Source organism: Paramormyrops kingsleyae, chromosome 15 (genome assembly GCF_048594095.1).
Source record: "Paramormyrops kingsleyae isolate MSU_618 chromosome 15, PKINGS_0.4, whole genome shotgun sequence".
NCBI classification, from domain to species: domain Eukaryota; kingdom Metazoa; phylum Chordata; class Actinopteri; order Osteoglossiformes; family Mormyridae; genus Paramormyrops; species Paramormyrops kingsleyae.
Window position 1 is genome coordinate 11,132,866 of NC_132811.1, and position 16,328 is coordinate 11,149,193.

The 16,328-nt window shown below is 46.0% G+C and overlaps 1 protein-coding gene across 9 annotated transcripts in view; it reads left to right on the forward strand.

Moving 5' to 3' along the window:
* Positions 1-15,987, forward strand: part of relch (RAB11 binding and LisH domain, coiled-coil and HEAT repeat containing) — a 39,222-nt gene extending 23,235 nt beyond the window's left edge. For 2 of the 9 annotated variants that reach the window (XM_072699888.1, XM_072699892.1), the window contains 19 exons: positions 910-1,022; positions 1,570-1,660; positions 2,943-3,029; positions 3,253-3,393; positions 4,002-4,166; positions 4,698-4,845; positions 5,182-5,338; positions 6,240-6,363; positions 6,458-6,506; positions 6,981-7,060; positions 7,158-7,264; positions 7,515-7,614; positions 8,381-8,463; positions 9,619-9,682; positions 9,791-9,929; positions 11,012-11,128; positions 12,816-12,904; positions 13,478-13,548; positions 15,264-15,987. In XM_072699888.1, coding sequence (XP_072555989.1) covers positions 910-1,022; positions 1,570-1,660; positions 2,943-3,029; positions 3,253-3,393; positions 4,002-4,166; positions 4,698-4,845; positions 5,182-5,338; positions 6,240-6,363; positions 6,458-6,506; positions 6,981-7,060; positions 7,158-7,264; positions 7,515-7,614; positions 8,381-8,463; positions 9,619-9,682; positions 9,791-9,929; positions 11,012-11,128; positions 12,816-12,904; positions 13,478-13,548; positions 15,264-15,384 — 2,046 coding nt within the window. In that variant the 3' untranslated portion in view covers positions 15,385-15,987. The other 7 variants (XM_072699890.1, XM_072699896.1, XM_072699889.1 and 4 more) reach the window with 6 other exon arrangements.
* Positions 15,988-16,328: the final 341 nt, after the last annotated feature.

Here is a 16,328-nt window from a genome sequence, read left to right on the forward strand (position 1 = left end):
TCCTCCCGAGGGCGACAGACGCCCCGTGGGCTTGGCGGAACAAAGAGGTCCTGGCGGCTCTGTTTAATGTCTTGGAGGCGTCTTCCCGGCACAGGGGGGCCGTGTGGTGCTGCGCGCAGCACTGGCTGTGACAGAGGTCGCCCCCCCCCACCCCCTGGTTAAATAAAAAATAAAATAAAAAGCTGATAAGGAGCTGCGAGTGGGGCTGCATAGACAGTTGAGGTGGGGGGGGGGGCTTCTTCAAAAGCATGTTAATCTTTATGAGGGGGGTCAGTTCCTGATAGGGCAGATGTGGAGGGCAGGTGCATGGACAAGTGAGCGTGTGCTTTCACAGCTTTGGCAACGCCGGGCGCTTTCACACACCTACTCACCACAGCACTTGACACCCCACCTCTAACGTCGTTATCCTTATCAAAGATCGAGTGTGCAGATGTTTGACTTTCCCTTAAACACTTGGTCAGAACTCAGAAGTTGATACGACTTTCTGTTGACCTGCATAGAATATCCTTTGTGTTATTTTTACTTGTTTTTTTTATTTTTTTTTTTTTTTTACATTCCGCGTTCATAATTTTTTGGGGGGGGAAAAAAGGCTTGAGGCTCAGCCAGTTTCGCTAAAACGTCCCCCGATTCATCCTGGTAAGACGGCAGTATGTGTCGTCTCCATTGTGTTTGATGAGTCGTGAAAATGGCTTCACCTGAACTGTATGGGTAATTAAGGTAAACGTTAAGTCACCTTATTAAAAACAGCCATATTCCCCCAAACTGTCTCTGGTGGAAGTTCTACCCTCCAGAGGAGCTCTTTGTATGCCATTTCCCAGCTCAGAGAATAAGGTGGTGCAGGCGTGGCTTGCTCCCTTATATCCCCCCCCCCATCCTGTTTATGACCCCTGACACCCTCCCTCCCCCCAGGAGCTGATTCCCCTCATTCTGTGTACCGCCTGCCTTCACCCGGAGCCCAAGGAGCGCGACCAGCTCCTGCATATCCTCTTCAACCTCATCAAGAGGCCCGATGACGAACAGAGGTGTGATCACGTCACCTGATCGCTTTACTGCCGGACAGGGGAGTCACTGCCGGGTCACTGCAGCTCTAAGCGGCTTGAGTCACTGTGAAGTCACTCCCAGGTTACTGCAGGCTCCAAACCAAGTGACTTGACTCACTGCAGAGTCACTGCTATGTCACTTCAGGCTGCAAGACGAGCAGCTTAAGTAACTGCAGAGTCACTACCGAATCACTACAGTCTCTAGGCCAAGTGACTTGTGTCACTGCAGAGTCACTGCACGCTTCAAGCCAAGCTGCTCAAGTAACTGCAGAGTCACTGCCAGGTCATTAGTCTTCCAGTGGCTAGACTCAGTGCCAAGTCAATGCAGGCTCTAAACCAAGCAGCTGGAATCACTGCAGGCTCCAAGCCAAGCTACTTGAGTCACTGAAAAGCACCTTTGTGCCATAGACACATATTATAACTTGACAGTATTTAAATGTATATGGTTAGCTCTCGATCTTCAGATGCCATGTCTGACGCACGTTTCCAGTGGCCCGCTCCTGTCACTGTCACGTCCTTGTGTCCGCAGGCAGATGATCCTGACCGGATGCGTGGCCTTCGCACGGCACGTGGGTCCGACCCGGGTGGAAGCAGAACTGCTGCCGCAGTGCTGGGAGCAGGTCAGTTGCTCTCCTAAGCATTTCTCTGTCTTTAATATTAACTCCAGTATTACCGATAAAAACAGTAGACAGACTCTATTTTTGTAGGTGCCTTTAAAATAATCCCATCAGACAGAATAAAAAGCAGTTGTATTCCAATACAAGTTTGAATATTATCCATATGTAAATGGAAAAGTTATCTTTATAATCAAGTTGCTAAAATTATTTTTGAGGCATGAGGATTTTCACTAGGAAAATAAGTATAAAAGCCAGGAATTCTCTTAAGTAGTATTTTTGTGTTTTATCTGAATGTGAGTCAAATTTAGTATATTTACGGTAATGAACCCAGGGGGACAGATTTCCTGTAAGTCTTAAGTGCTGCTCCTGCAGCCAGGGGGCGCAATGTTGTAGCATGAGCACCACTTGTTGACAGTTATTGTTTTATGCACAAGTCGCGTGACAGTGGAGTAATGTTAATGCTCACTAGACCTTTTAAAGATAAGCAGAGACTTTTGTGGAAATGAGTTTGATTTGTACAGGTTAAACAGAATGCAGAATGCTTCACTATACCAGCCAAACTTACTTTTAAAGCAACACTGAATGACCTTTTGTGGCTTAAAGTTTAACAAAATCAGAGATAGATGAGTATTGCTTTTGTTAATATGAACAAAATGTAATTCCATGTCACTGATTATACGTGATCATAATTTTTTTTAAATGTATTATTGTCACATGTTCATAGAATTATAATGGAGAGACATTCACTTTTTTAAGTGTTTCTTGTGTAGTAGCATGAATTTTGTGTGTAGTAGCTGTGTTTTGTGTAGTTGTGTGTGTGTGCGTGCAGTAGCATGTATTTTTTCTGCAGTAGCGTGTTTTTTTTGTGCAGTAGCGTGTGTTTTTTGTGTAGTAGCGTGTGTTTCTTGTATAGTAGCGTGTGTTTTTTGTGCAGTAGCGTGTGTTTTTTGTGTAGTAGCGTGTGTTTCTTGTATAGTAGCGTGTGTTTTTTGTGTAGTAGCGTGTGTTTCCTGTGCGGTAGCGTGTGTTTCCTGTGCGGTAGCGTGTGTTTCCTGTGCGGTAGCGTGTGTTTTTTGTGTAGTAGCGTGTGTTTCGGTAGCATAGGTTTCTTGATAGCAGTTTGCAGTAAGCCGAATTCTTTCAGCTAGAACGTATGTAACACTACACTGTTCTGATGGCAGCAATCACATGACCAGGGACATCCTCCCAAAAACAAGAAGGAATGCAGACGTGTGGTTTCTTCCGGGCGGAGAATGCACTGTTGTGTCTGTCCTTCGCCCCACAGATCAACCACAAGTACCCGGAGCGCAGGCTGCTGGTGGCAGAGTCCTGCGGAGCACTGGCCCCCTATCTGCCCGTAAGAACCGCTCAGGTCCGGAGCCCAGCCCACTGGCCGTTTTTCCCCGGACTCTCCGCTCTCCGCCTGGCTTTATCCTCCCTCTCTGTAACTGACCCCCCTCTCGCTCTCCCTATTCTCTGGGAGATGCTTCTCTAAGGTTTTTTTTTGTAGTTCTGGTAGTAGTTCTGGTCGGGTGACCCGGTCATCCGACCGCTCTCGGACGGGCAGGACCTCAACCCGCCTGCTGCTCTTCCAGAAGGAGATCCGCAGCTCCCTGGTGCTGTCCATGCTGCAGCAGATGCTGGCTGAGGACAAGGCCGACATGGTGAGGGAGGCCGTGGTGAAGAGCCTGGGAATCATCATGGGTTACATCGACGACCCGGATAAGTATTCCCAGGTGAGGCCCACTGCCCTCGCCTGAGGCTACACGGGGAAGAAGTCCAGGCTCTGGCTGAAGGTGCCAGCTGTGCTAATATGGGGCAGAGTGTGGCTCTGCGGGTTAGGACACTGTGTCTGTGATCAGAAGGTCACTGGTTCAAATCCCCAGGTCAGCAGACTGATTTCACTGTTGTGCCCATTTTCTCTAGGGACTGTCTGACCCTGTTTTCTCAGAAAGGTGTGATTAATGTAACGTAAATGTAATATACATGATAAACTGTCTTTCTGCGGTATGATTGCTGTGTTTTTAAAGCGAGAGCCTGGGTCATGTATACTTGTAAGGCCTGAACGCCACGTCCTAAAAACCCCCCTCGTCTCTCTCTCTCCCTCTTTCCTTCCCTCTCTCTCTCTCTCTCTCCCTCTCTCTATCCCTCACTCCTTCCTTCTCTCTGTCTCTCTCTCCCTCTCTCTATCCCTCACTCCCTCCTTCTCTCGCTCCCTCTCTCTCTCTCTCTCTCTCTCTCCCTCTCTCTATCCCTCACTCCCTTCTCCTCTCTCTCCCTCTCTCTATCTCTCTGTCCCTCTCTCTCTCTCCCTTCCCCCGCCTCCCCCCTCCGGCATGGCCAGGGCTTGGAGCTCATGCTCCTCTCCCTGGGCGACCCGTCGGAGAGAGTGGTGAATGCCACCCACCAGGTGTTCATCCCGGCCTTCGCGGCCTGGGCCACAGAGCTGGGGACCCTGCAGTCGCAGCTCATCCCCACACTGCTGAGCCGCATCGAAAAGCTGCTCAAGGTGCGAGTCCCGCCAAATGCAGAATGATCCGGAACATTGCCGCAGTAGAATAGAATTCCGACGGGGTCTGGATGCTCCTTGGGTCTGTTCCCAATCTAGAGGCAGGGAGTGGGACTGCTAGCTGAAATCTGTTCTGGAATCAGTTTAAAAATGTTTTTCAGAAAATAACCCCCCGTAACTATGGGTTACGGGTCATCATTCATTGGGTCATGCCCCATTCCCCCTTATGACGGCCCCCTGTCATTGTTATTCATTACAGACCTTTGTTACACAGTAATGAACTCTGTGGTTAAAAAAATTTAACTAAATTAAAACCATTAAAAGCGTCTTTGCTACAGTCATTGTTCATTTTGTTAACATTGTGGCAAAGATCTGGTAAATACCAGAACTATTTCCTTGTGTTTTTTTTTTTTATGTTTGCTTATTAAATCTGAACCTGTTTGTGTCTTGGTGGTTTGGCCCTAGTTTTCTGTATATATGAGCAGCTATGTCATCGGCCACGCGTGTGTGTGTGTGTGTTTTTCGGCCCAGGATGGCGAGCACACGCTGGACGAACACAGGCTCCACATATTCCTGTCGGCCCTGCAGTCCCTCATCCCGGCCCTGTTCGCTGCCGTGCTCCAGAACGCCCCCTTCGCGGACCGAGCCCGACTGCAGGGCGAAGCGCCTCCTATAGAGGGTCAGTGGAGCCCCTTGTCTTTTCCCAGGCCGGCGGCAACATTAGCCGTGACGTTTTGGGGTCTGACGGGAAACCTCCTCGCTTCATTGTTCACAGCGTCTGATCTGGCCCCGTGACTCAAGGCGGCCCCCCTGGGGAGTTTGCGGAGCGGGGGCCTGTAATTAGGCCTCTCGGTTTATGGACGGATTTGAAAGGGATTTTTGTACCGTGGTGTCTGTAGTTGGATGTTATCTGCAGCTTTGGATGATGTTTCTGGAAGGTAGCCTACACTCTCGGTAGCTGAAGTTCTGTGGCCGGTCACCTCCCCCTCGTTCGACTTTCGCGGTTGTCCTCCAGTGACTCGGTTCCCGCGGCCAGCGTCGCCACTGCAGGACCTGGCCACCATCATCGGCAGCCGGGAGCAGCTGGCCGTCCTCCTGCAGCTCTACGACCACCAGCTGGGCCACGAGGGCACCACGGGCTGGGACAGCCTCCTCTGGGTGGTCAACCAAATGTGAGTCTCCCTGCAGGGCTTCCACCCTCTGCATGTTTGCTTTTTAGATGCTTAATTAAATTTCTTTTGCTATATAAACTTATTTCATACCTTCTCTTGATATTTTAGGAGAGCGCAGTTTGCAGTACGCTATGCACTGGTTTTTCTGCAGTAATTTCAAAATAGTTCCACACCGCAGACATTTTATGGTCCTGTTTATTTTGCTATTTAATAAAATCGATGATATGTACTCATGTGGTATCAGTTATAGGCATCAGTGCATTGTCAGAAGGATGAGTACGAGTACATCAGCACTGTATCAGAGACTAAACCGATACTTGTGTCATATTGATGCACCCCCTACATTTTCTGGATATTTTTCTGTACGATAAACAGTAATATTTATATATAACCCAGACAGGCTCATGTGCCGTTAGCTAGTCAAGGATTGCCTCTTTTTTGGGAGGCGTGGCTCTGCTGGTTAGGACCTGGAAGGTCGCTGGTTCAAATCATAAGTTCGGCAGGGTGATTTCAGTGTCGGGTCTTTCAGCAAGGCCTTTAACCCCCAATTGTATGCCGCTTTGGATAAAAGTTCCTGCTAAATAGATAAATGTAATCAATTAATGCGATTTATATAGAGATGTATGCTTTAGATTTGAAGATGGTTGGATGGACAGATGGATGGAATGATGGATGGATGGAAAGATGGATGGTATATGTTTACAGGTAGTTAGTTATAATTACTAGTTTGTGGGGATCACAAAGTGACACACCCTATGTTCGAGTCATGTGTTGAACATGTGACTCGTCATCATGGCCAGCATCCCGGTTCCCCATCAGACGTTCTCCGGGCTGTAGCTTGGTGTCTAGATGGTCTCAGATGACAGGAGGGGGTCTGACCTCCAGCACTGTGTCCCCCCAGGCTACCCCAGCTCATTGATATCGTCAGCCGGATAAACATCACATCGGGCACCTCCGTCCATGAGTTTTCCAGGTTCTTCTGGAGGTTATGTCGGACATTCGGGAAGATTTTCACCAACACCAAGGTATATCGGAGCCGCCAGGCTAAAATGTCAGGTCATCCTTCCGTAAGGGGACAGAAGGCTTCAGATGGCTGTTCTGTGCTCTTCCTTGCCTCAGGTCAAGCCACAGTTTCAGGAGATCCTTCGTCTTTCCGAGGAGAACGTGGGTGAGTGTCCTGTCACTCAGAGTCCTACGGTACTCAAACAACTGCCAGTACAGGGGGCAGAGCGCTTTAATTATTCATGTAATGTCACAGTCGTCAGGACATATCAGCAGTCAGAATTGTAAACCCTCCTATTTGTAATTGTGCTAATGAAGCCAAATTCTTTGTCTAGTCTCAAAGAATAAGGAGAAGCTGTGAAAAAATTGTGCATGTTACCATGGTAAATGGTTCTCGTGCTGTAATTACTTGTAAAGCCATAATTGGAGTAAAACTGATGTTTGTATGGTAGGAATGACAAGGCAATGAAGTTTGTAGATCCTTACCCATTGTCTCGCATTAGTTTCTGTTCAGTTCATTGAAGCTGTTCCCATTGTTAGAAGCTGCCCTGCTTCTCTTTGATTGACAGATGTCGCGGAACACCCACGTTTGTAATTGGCACAAGAGATTTGACTCACAGTGCTCTTTGTTTGTTTGCAGACACGACGGCCGGGAATGGGATTCTGACAAAGGCCACTGTGCCAATCTATGCAACAGGGGTGCTGACATGCTACAATCAGGTGAGTAGGGTGGCGATTGAGGTTCTGAATTCACATACAAGTCAGGTTTAGATTTGTTTAATATCTGATTCTGTGTGATTTTTTTTCCCTCCAACAGGAAGAAGACCGCAAGCTCCTGGTTGGATTCTTGGAAGATGTCATGACCACCTTGTCATTGTCACATGCCACTCTGGAGAGCTTGAAGGCATCTTTTGTGGAGCTGGGGTAAGGCTCCAGAGATATCAGAGACTTCTCTGAGGGTGGAATCCAAGAAAAACCAGAAGTGTCATAAATAAGTGCTATAGATGTATGCATGCTGGAACAAGATCTTCGCTACTGTGTGCGGAACCAGAATTGCAGATCCTTTGTTTATAAACCGCATTTGCGCTGTGGGCTTACTTAGTGTACTCTGAGATGCTGACCGGGCTTTTTGAAGTTCTTGTGGGAGATCCTGAGATGCCTCTTGTGTTTTCAGTGCCAATCCGGCGTTCCACGAGCTGCTTCTGACAGTCCTCTGGTACGGCGTGGTCCACACCTCGGCGCTTGTGCGCTGCACTGCCGCTCGGATGTTCGAGGTAAGGCGGTCCGTCTGAAATGCACGACGGATAACAGAGTGTGTAGAATCGGAGAACCAGTGTTGACACTGGGAATGCATTTATGTATTATGCGGTATTCAAGAAAATGCATGTAAGAATTAAAGTGTCACTGGCGTTATCCCTGTGCTGAGGCGTGATGTCAGGTACTAATGTCAATGTGACACATGAAACCTGGAGGACGAGTATGGACGAGAAGGTGTACTTGGCCAAACATGCATTTAACCGCAAAGCATGTTTAATGCAGTGGTTCTCTCTCCAATCCTCGGGCCAATGAATCCAGACCACGTTTTTGCTCTGTTTCACCTCCTACACACCGGCTTTTCCCTGTCAGTGTCTTGATTGTCTGGCTCAAGTCTAAAGGTTGTGGACAAAACGTGAACTGGATGTAGGGGCCTTTGAACTGGGTTGTGAACTGCTGGTTTAGTGAAGTGCCACTGCTATGATTTATGATCATGATGTCCACCCCACCCATAACCCCCCCCACCACCCCGCTGTCTGCCCCCTACTGTGCGATGTCAAAGGTATCATCTTCTCTCTTGTTGTAGATATCTGCTTAGCTTTATTGTTTTTGTGCTGCTTGCCACTCTTTCGCTTGTTACATGTACAGGTGTATTTGTTTTGTTTGTGTGTTTTCCTTCTCGTTTATCATTGTTTGTTTTGTCCTCCTCTCTCTGCGCCTCGTCACGACGCTGTGCTTGCTGTTTCCACGCATCGCGTGTGATGTCACCCTGCTCTGGCCAATCAGCTGTTGGTGAAGGGGGTGAACGAAACCCTAGTAGCTCAGAGAGTCGTGCCTGCACTTATCACACTCTCCAGCGACCCTGAAATGTAAGTTGACTTCCTAACTCATCCAGTCCTGCCCCTTCCTCAGTGTCACAGGAAGTATATCACTTTGCTTCTTGGGACAGACACGAAGAACTTAATCGGATGACGATGGCCTACCAAATTCAGACTTCTGCTTACGTACAAGGGTCTAAAAACAAAAATAGGCATTCAAAGTTTATCTCCCATGGGAATATGAGACTTTTTCTCTCATCATCCATGATCGAGGCATTTATAAATATTAGCTACTAATCCAAATGAAACTGAGCACTGAGTGCTACACAGTTGGATTGTCATACTCATAATATTGGCTTTTTGGTTTTTCAGTTTCCATTACAGAGTGAGATTTCCATAAATTACTATAAATAAAGTCATTTTCAGTGATGTTTCACTCTCACGAAAACGGTGGCTTGCCGTTTTATTTTTTTCCGAGCAAAACGCCGCAGACGTGCTGCCGTTTTGCAAGGCCTAGGTGAGCGACTCAGCACGCTAACTGTGCTTGTCATGGTCCTTCTAAGAAGGCCATCTTGTTCAAGCAGCCACGTGGTTAGACCTTGGATACCCCTCCCGGGGTACCACAGACTGCCGTGACCCCCCAGCTGAACACGCTAACTGTGCGACATGCGTGTCTTGTTGCAGTCCTTCTGAGTAAGGTCTCTGCTAGCTGTCTTGCTTGAATAGCCACGTGGGGAGGTGTTGGACACCCTTTCTGGGGTACGACTGGCTGCCATGGTCCGCTTTCCGCTCTCTCTGTCCTCCAACGGCTGCTTCCCCCTTGCAAAGCACCTCTGCCCCATTTTGCCCCCGGAGCGTTTTTTGTGTTTACCTACCCGTATCTCTCTTGCATTTTGACTGGTTGCAGCTGATTCTTCGAGGCATGAGCGAGACCTTAATTGACAAGCGGGTAGCACCAGCCCTTATTGCCTTGTGCAGTGGTCCCGAATTGTGAGTTAACGCAGACATGGATCTTAACAACAGCCTGTTTCTTCAGCATTTCGCCTGGGGGTGTTTACTGGCATTAATTCCTTAAGTAATCCATCCTAGCCTGCTACTTACTTTGAGAAACTTGCAGTAAATGCTATGCATGAAGGGAAAAATGTCTTAACATATTTACAGTATGTTTCTAGAAATGTTGAAAATGATATGATTTTCTCATTTCAGCTCTGTAAGGATAGCTACCATTCCTGCATTTGGGACAATTATGGAGACAGTAACTCAAAGAGAGGTGGGTTTAATTCACCCAAGCCTACTATTCAGCGAGAAGCGGATTCTACATGCCCAACCATTTCTATGTATGTGAAGGGGAGGGGTTTACATGTGTTTCCTGCCATAGCTGCTTGAGAGAGTCAAAATGCAGCTGGCTTCCTTTCTGGAAGACCTCCAGTACCAAGACCAGCATTCCTTGCACATGGAGATCATCAGGACACTCGGCAGGGTGGGACCCAATGCGGAGCCGAGGTTCAGGGACGACTGTAAGAGCTTCCGTCTTTGTATTTTACTCCAGGGTTTTCATTGGGTTCCAATTTGAGCTTTCAGACATTGCTTTTATCTAACCATTTTCCACCTTCACATCCACAATCCTTGTAAGTGATAGTACGGAGAATACATATGGTTTTGGGACTGGCCCACCACTGCCACAGACACTTTCTCGTTAATGTGATAACTTAAAAAAATATTTGATGTATCTTTATTCGACGCATTATATGGGTGAAGATCTGAGGTTTATCAAATTTTGAGAAAAATCGCTCCAAAACTGAAGCAGCATAAAGAGAAGGTCAGCCTCACGCAGATCTAGTGAACCTGATTACACTGAGACCAGTGACACAAAGTTGGTTGGTGGGTGGTGTGGTAGGAGTAGGGATTAAGTAGAGGAGGGGGGAGGAGAATGGAGCTATAAAGGAGCTGGAAATACATTGTTGTCGTTCCAACAGTATCTACTTATTATCATTATTATTCTATGGCAGGGTATGTCTTTCATAACTAATGCTTTTGAGTTGAATTACCAGCAAAAACTGCCCATGTTGTTCACGTTTCTCACTTCTTCAGTATTTCCAATCTCTTTGTTGCTACAGACTCTGTTAAACCCTCAGGGTTAGCGGAGATTTGGAAAGTCACTCTGTGAAAACAAATATTCAGCGTAATTAACTATTGCCAGATTATTAGCAAAGTTCCTTTTGCAAAGCATAAGCCTCAGGGTCACGTATCTTGTGCCTTAGCTGCAGTTTCACCTAGAATCATGCAGTTTGAATGTCAGTCATGACGGGGTCTCTTGGTTAAGATTACAACGTTAGGCCTGAATCCAGTCCTGGAAGTAGGGGATGATATCTAAGGGGATTAGATCCGAACTTGTGATCGAAGATACTAGAGAATTTGACTGTGGATTGATAAGACGATAAGTGTAGGGGGTGGGAATTTTCTTGCGGAAATATTGCGGCGTCACATTCGCTTTGGCGAGTTGCTGTGCTCTTGCGATTTGAACCTGCTGCTTGTATTTATGAAGTCATGCATAGTGGCCACTCCAGTCTCTCTGACACTCCTCTGTTTTATTTCTCAGTTGTCCTTCCTCATTTGCACAAGCTGGCTTTGGTCAACAACATGCAAACGGTGGAGGCGAAGCGATTGGACATCGCCACCCAGCTCTTTGAGGCCTACAGTGCCCTGTCCTGTTGTTGTATCCTTCAAGGGTCAAGGGTTGGGGAGGCGGCTCAACAACTGCATTGCAAGCATGTTTAAAATAGGAGAAAATTAATTAACACCCTTCTGACCAATCAGATTTGAGAATCCAATAGCGCTGTGGTATAAAGGAAAAGTGATGGAATGCGTAACGTATGGATTGTACATGTACTAAGACAAATCAAGCAGGCCAATAGCCAGATAGCATTGTGAAATGTATGCTATTTAAAATAATCTGTTTTATGACTAGCTATTTTACAGTATTACAGCAAGTACGTCCTGTTTTTTGTTAGTTTCCTTTATCTTCTGTTTCACTTAAGAAAAAAAATAGTTGTTTTTGTATACTACATGCCTCAACAGAAATTGACTCTTTTATTTGTTTTTGAGTGAACATATTTTCTCCTTTCTTTTTTTTTCTTCTTTTGAAAATTTTCTTTATCCAAGTGAACTTTGTGGACAGGTTGATATTTGTTTACCATTGGGTTATTTTAGTCAAAGTGTATACCTTCCTGGAATTTGAAGAATTTGAGCCACAGTACTACTAAAACCACCAAACCACCTGTAGCCATATATGTATCATCAAAGTTGCGCACATTTTTAATTTGAGAGTTTTGGCTGAAAAAACTGCAGGATTTTCTTTTTCATCATTTTTTTTTCCCTTTCTCCATTGTCAGTGCCATTTACCGTTGGATGAACATTCCCTGACAGGAAGGGGGGAAAAAGAAAATAAACGCTGTGCATTTATGTGCACCAAGTTGCAGGGCGGACGCTAAAATGTACGGCTGACCACTAAGTGTGGCTCCCCTATAATGAGGGAGAGCCTGTTCCCAGGCCGGAAAAGTCTGCCTCTGGTCACAGTTCCCAGCACCAGGCCCGTGTGGGCCGCCCGCAGCAGAGCAGAGCCCTGGGTGCCCCTCTGGTGACCTCCTGCGATGGCAGTCTGCTGCTCCCCACGCAGCTGGGTGAGGTTTGCGTTCTGATGACTTTTTAATTTATTTTCTTTAATTTTTTTGGGAGGCCTCCTGGAAGTCTCACGTCACAGAGGCTCGGAGAGCTGAGTGTGAAGAGAACGCAGAGCTGCGGTGGGGGGGGTTGGCTGTACATTGACGCCAGGCAGCCTTTTGGTGTGGTCCACCATGGGGAAGGGGGGGAATGGTTCCATTCCTCAAACTTTTCAAGGAAGCAATACCCCCCCCCCACATGCCATTTTTAAACAGATTTAAATTAGCGAGAGACAGTTTCAGTGCAAACATGCATTCCCTGCCCACATTTGAAATGGTTTATCTTCCCCAGTGAAAAGGAATGGTCTTTATATTCATGGAGCTTTGCAGAGGTGGACATTTCAGGTCCAGAAAGTAAAAGTCCAGACCAAGATTTTGTTTCAACCAACCATTCTGTGACTGTGACTCTTTATACTCAACTCGGTGCTTGAAACAAAATCTTGGTCCAGATTTTTACTTTCTGGACCTGAAATGTCCACCTCCGGGACTTTGGTACTAATAAGAAAGTGAGGCCAAGAGAGGCAGTTTGGAAGCTTTTTTTTGTTTGTCCAAGGAATGGAGGAGTGCTTAGCCACAGATAAGAAACGCTAACCTTCCTCCCCAAGTTTGTCAGCGTTAGTTCAGTTTTCCAAGCACCGCTGTAGCATCAACCAGGCCGGCTTTTCCTTTAGCTGTTGCCTCCAGTCATTTCAGACGAACTGATGGTGCACCACTTCATCCCCGGCCTGAGGTGTCTGAGGACCGACATGGAGCACCTCTCCCCCGAACACGAGGTTGGTTGTTTTGCAGGTGGCCGCTTGCGTGCATTTTGTCATACTCTACGGAAAATACTCTTAAAAACTGACTTCCTGCACAGGCGTAATCTGTTAAATGCAGTTCTTAATCACCACCGTTATAGTGTTCTTTTTATTTTATCTCATGAACTAGCTATTTTAACTGTCCATCCAAATGTGTAGCAGGTAGGTGAGTGATAGTGTATTTTTAAATGTATATTTATGAAGTGTCTCATATATTTTGTAACACGACAAAACAGCGTAAGAGACCCAATTTCGAGTCATAACGCAATTTTGATCAAATTACAGTTACGATGTTTCTTACGCTGGTATATCACTGTCGTTCTTGTTGCACATAACATTTTAATTTCCATAGCGGTGATTGTTTTTTTTTTTATTATTATTATTTGTTTGTTTTACCTTTTTAACGCCTACTGAGAGGCTGCTGATCAGCTGGTCGAGGCCAGCTAGCGTGCACGTGCTCCATCCCAAGAGGAACTATAAGTAGGAGGCTGATTCCAGGCAAACCACTTTATTTAAACCCCCTGATCTTTGGTGTATTTCTTCTCGCAGGTTATTTTGAGCTCTATGATTAAAGAATGCGAGCAGAAGGTGGAAAACAAGAGTGTGCAGGACCCACAGGGGTGAGTGCCCTCCCTTACATATTTTTTTGCGTTCTCTGTCAACAACCGGCTCCGTTGTACAACCGTTGCACATTCATTAACTTTGAAACCCAAAGTTCACTTGCTGGGGCTGTCCTGCCTGTGGTCCCCACAACCCGTGACGTGTGCAGAGTATGACTAAGAGCCACTGGCGCAAATTTGGTATTTTTTACGGCAAACCTCGTCAGGCCACAAGCCTTAAATTATCCGCCGGTCCCTGAGGTTGCCTCTGGGTTTGGCAGCTTTTGGAAAGGATGCAACCGGTCGTAACAGACGACATGAACATCCTGTGGACAGAAGGAAGTCAGGTGATAATCCTGCTCATTAAGAGCCTTTATTATAACACGTACATTTGTAATAGATTGAGTTTATTTTCTCTGGCCCCAGAAAACGACCCAGACCATGACGTCTGTCCCTAGCAACTTGACTCAAAGTTGTTTTGTTTTTATCCCACCCCCCAGCTGATGCTGAAATGGCTGTCTTTTGTTTCCCTCCCTCATTTCCGCCCCCTTCCCGTTTCCCCACCCCGTGTCGCTTGGTTCCTTTCGTCAGATTTGCAAACCGCTGCTACTCCAGTCAGTTTAGCGCCGCACTGTCTGTCACGCCGCGGCCCTTACCCCAGGCTGGCTGGCTGGCTCGCTAACAATGCGGACAGGACCGAGTGACGCGGTTCCCGTCGCCGTGACAACCTTGTATATGAAAGTCACGGGCCACTGTACGAACTCTGAGAATGAAATTCAATAGCACGTAGCTTTACCGTTTCTTAAGGTGCCGAATATCTCTGTCATACTGCCCACATTCCTAAACAGGGAATGCTGGAAAGATTATGTTTTCGACGTACTTGTGACTAGATTTTGAGTCATCCGGGTTTGTGTGGACGCCCTTCTCTGAAAGATGGTCTGGTGGCGACACTGTGTAGCTCTCTCTGCCCCTCCGGCGTTACTTCCAGCAAGAGCTCGGAAGCAGCCAAGTATGGGAAAAGAAAACGAAACGTAAAACAAGTCAACACTGGTCGGGCCTCGGTATTAGCAAGAGACCCAACTTTAACGCCTTTACCGTGTAAGTACTTGTATCTTGTCAGTAGCCGTTTCACTTCCGTACTTGTGATGTAAATCACATAAGAATGAACCTTTGATACTTGTTCATATGCTCCAAAGCTTATATGAATCATTTGTTTGGATGTCTGGAATATGCACTTCACTTAAAAAAAAAAAAAAACACAGCTGCTTGTCTAGGTATTTTGTAAATGGATTGGCCAGGATTTACTTGGATTGCAGTAATAATGAAGAGTCCGACAGCAACACTGGGAAAGAGGAAGCCACCTTTTCAAATAATTACTTTTTATTGTCTCCAATTAAGTCACTGACAACAGAACAAAACTTGGCCTTTAAGCATCATTCGTTTATTACCAAGCCGCACTAAACATTAGACCTCAACCTGAAAACAGCAAAACAATAGTAGTGTAAATCATCAACCCGAGCATTTCCCTAGGGTCATCCCAAATCCAACATTCTAATTTCCTTAGATTGTGGGGGTGAAGGAATTAATCTTTAATCGCATTTGCATCATAATCCAAAAGGTCTGATTGTCTAGCAACAGTTGTCAAGGCACCTCTGGTGGTCACTGGATGCACCTCAGGACTGGAGTCGAATTGTCCAGCCCAGTTTGTAACTTCTGTTTTTTTTCCCCCCTCTCAGCTCAGCGTCGATAGCAGCAAGTCTCGTAGGTGAAGACACCAGGACGAAATTCCTCAGCAAGATGGGTCAACTGACCACCTCGGGAGCCATGTTGGCCAACGTGTTCCAGAGGAAGAAGTAATCTGCTGCAGCTCGATCCATGATCCTTCATTGCCTGGGACTTCTTACTTGAACTCGATTTCCACCTTAATTTAGTTTTAATTGTCATTTCGTTTTTTTGTTTCATTATGTTGTGTCCTTCTTGCTGATTTATGTTTTTCCTCATATATCTTTATTCCAGCCTCCAAAGAAATTTGCACTTGAGTGTTTTTTTCCTCTCGTCTGAATTACGTTTTAGCGTTTTTATGCTTTTGTTTCCGTAGCCGTACTGTCACTTGACAAATGAAACCTAAAATTCCCTCGTATTGTTCTTGCTCTGTGTTGCAGTGTTCGCACACACACACACACACACACACACACACACACACACACACACACACACACACACACACACACACACACACACACACACACACACACGCTCACAGTAACACACACATATATAAATATATATTTTCTTCCTGAAAGTGGGTGTTTATATTTGGGTTTATTGTATTTTATTTTTTGGATATGTTCTAAACGTAAATAACTGTATAATACACTGATTTAATAGAACAATATCCATAATATGTAAATTTAAAATTGATGTCATGACAAAATAAAAATGGAAGACACTTGTGTACTATACCTTTTCCTTTTTTTGCATTTATATTTAAATTCACATTTATTTTTCCCAGACATGTCTGTATAAAGTAATATGCAAGCGTAAGGACAAACACGTCCTGTAAGTACATTACAGTCGATTTTTTTTCTCTTGATTTTGATGGTACAAAATCACCTCCTAGAAATGCTAACTGGCACAGAGTATACTGCACCCTTCTGCCAGTGGCATGGTACCTGTAAGTGTGGGTGTCACCGCAGCAGTCCTGCAGCCATCGTTCCAATAGAACCACTCACTCAGCATAAACTACCCCAGGTATTTCGCTGTTTCTTTTGCAGCAGTAAAGATCAGCCTTCCAAAGGTCA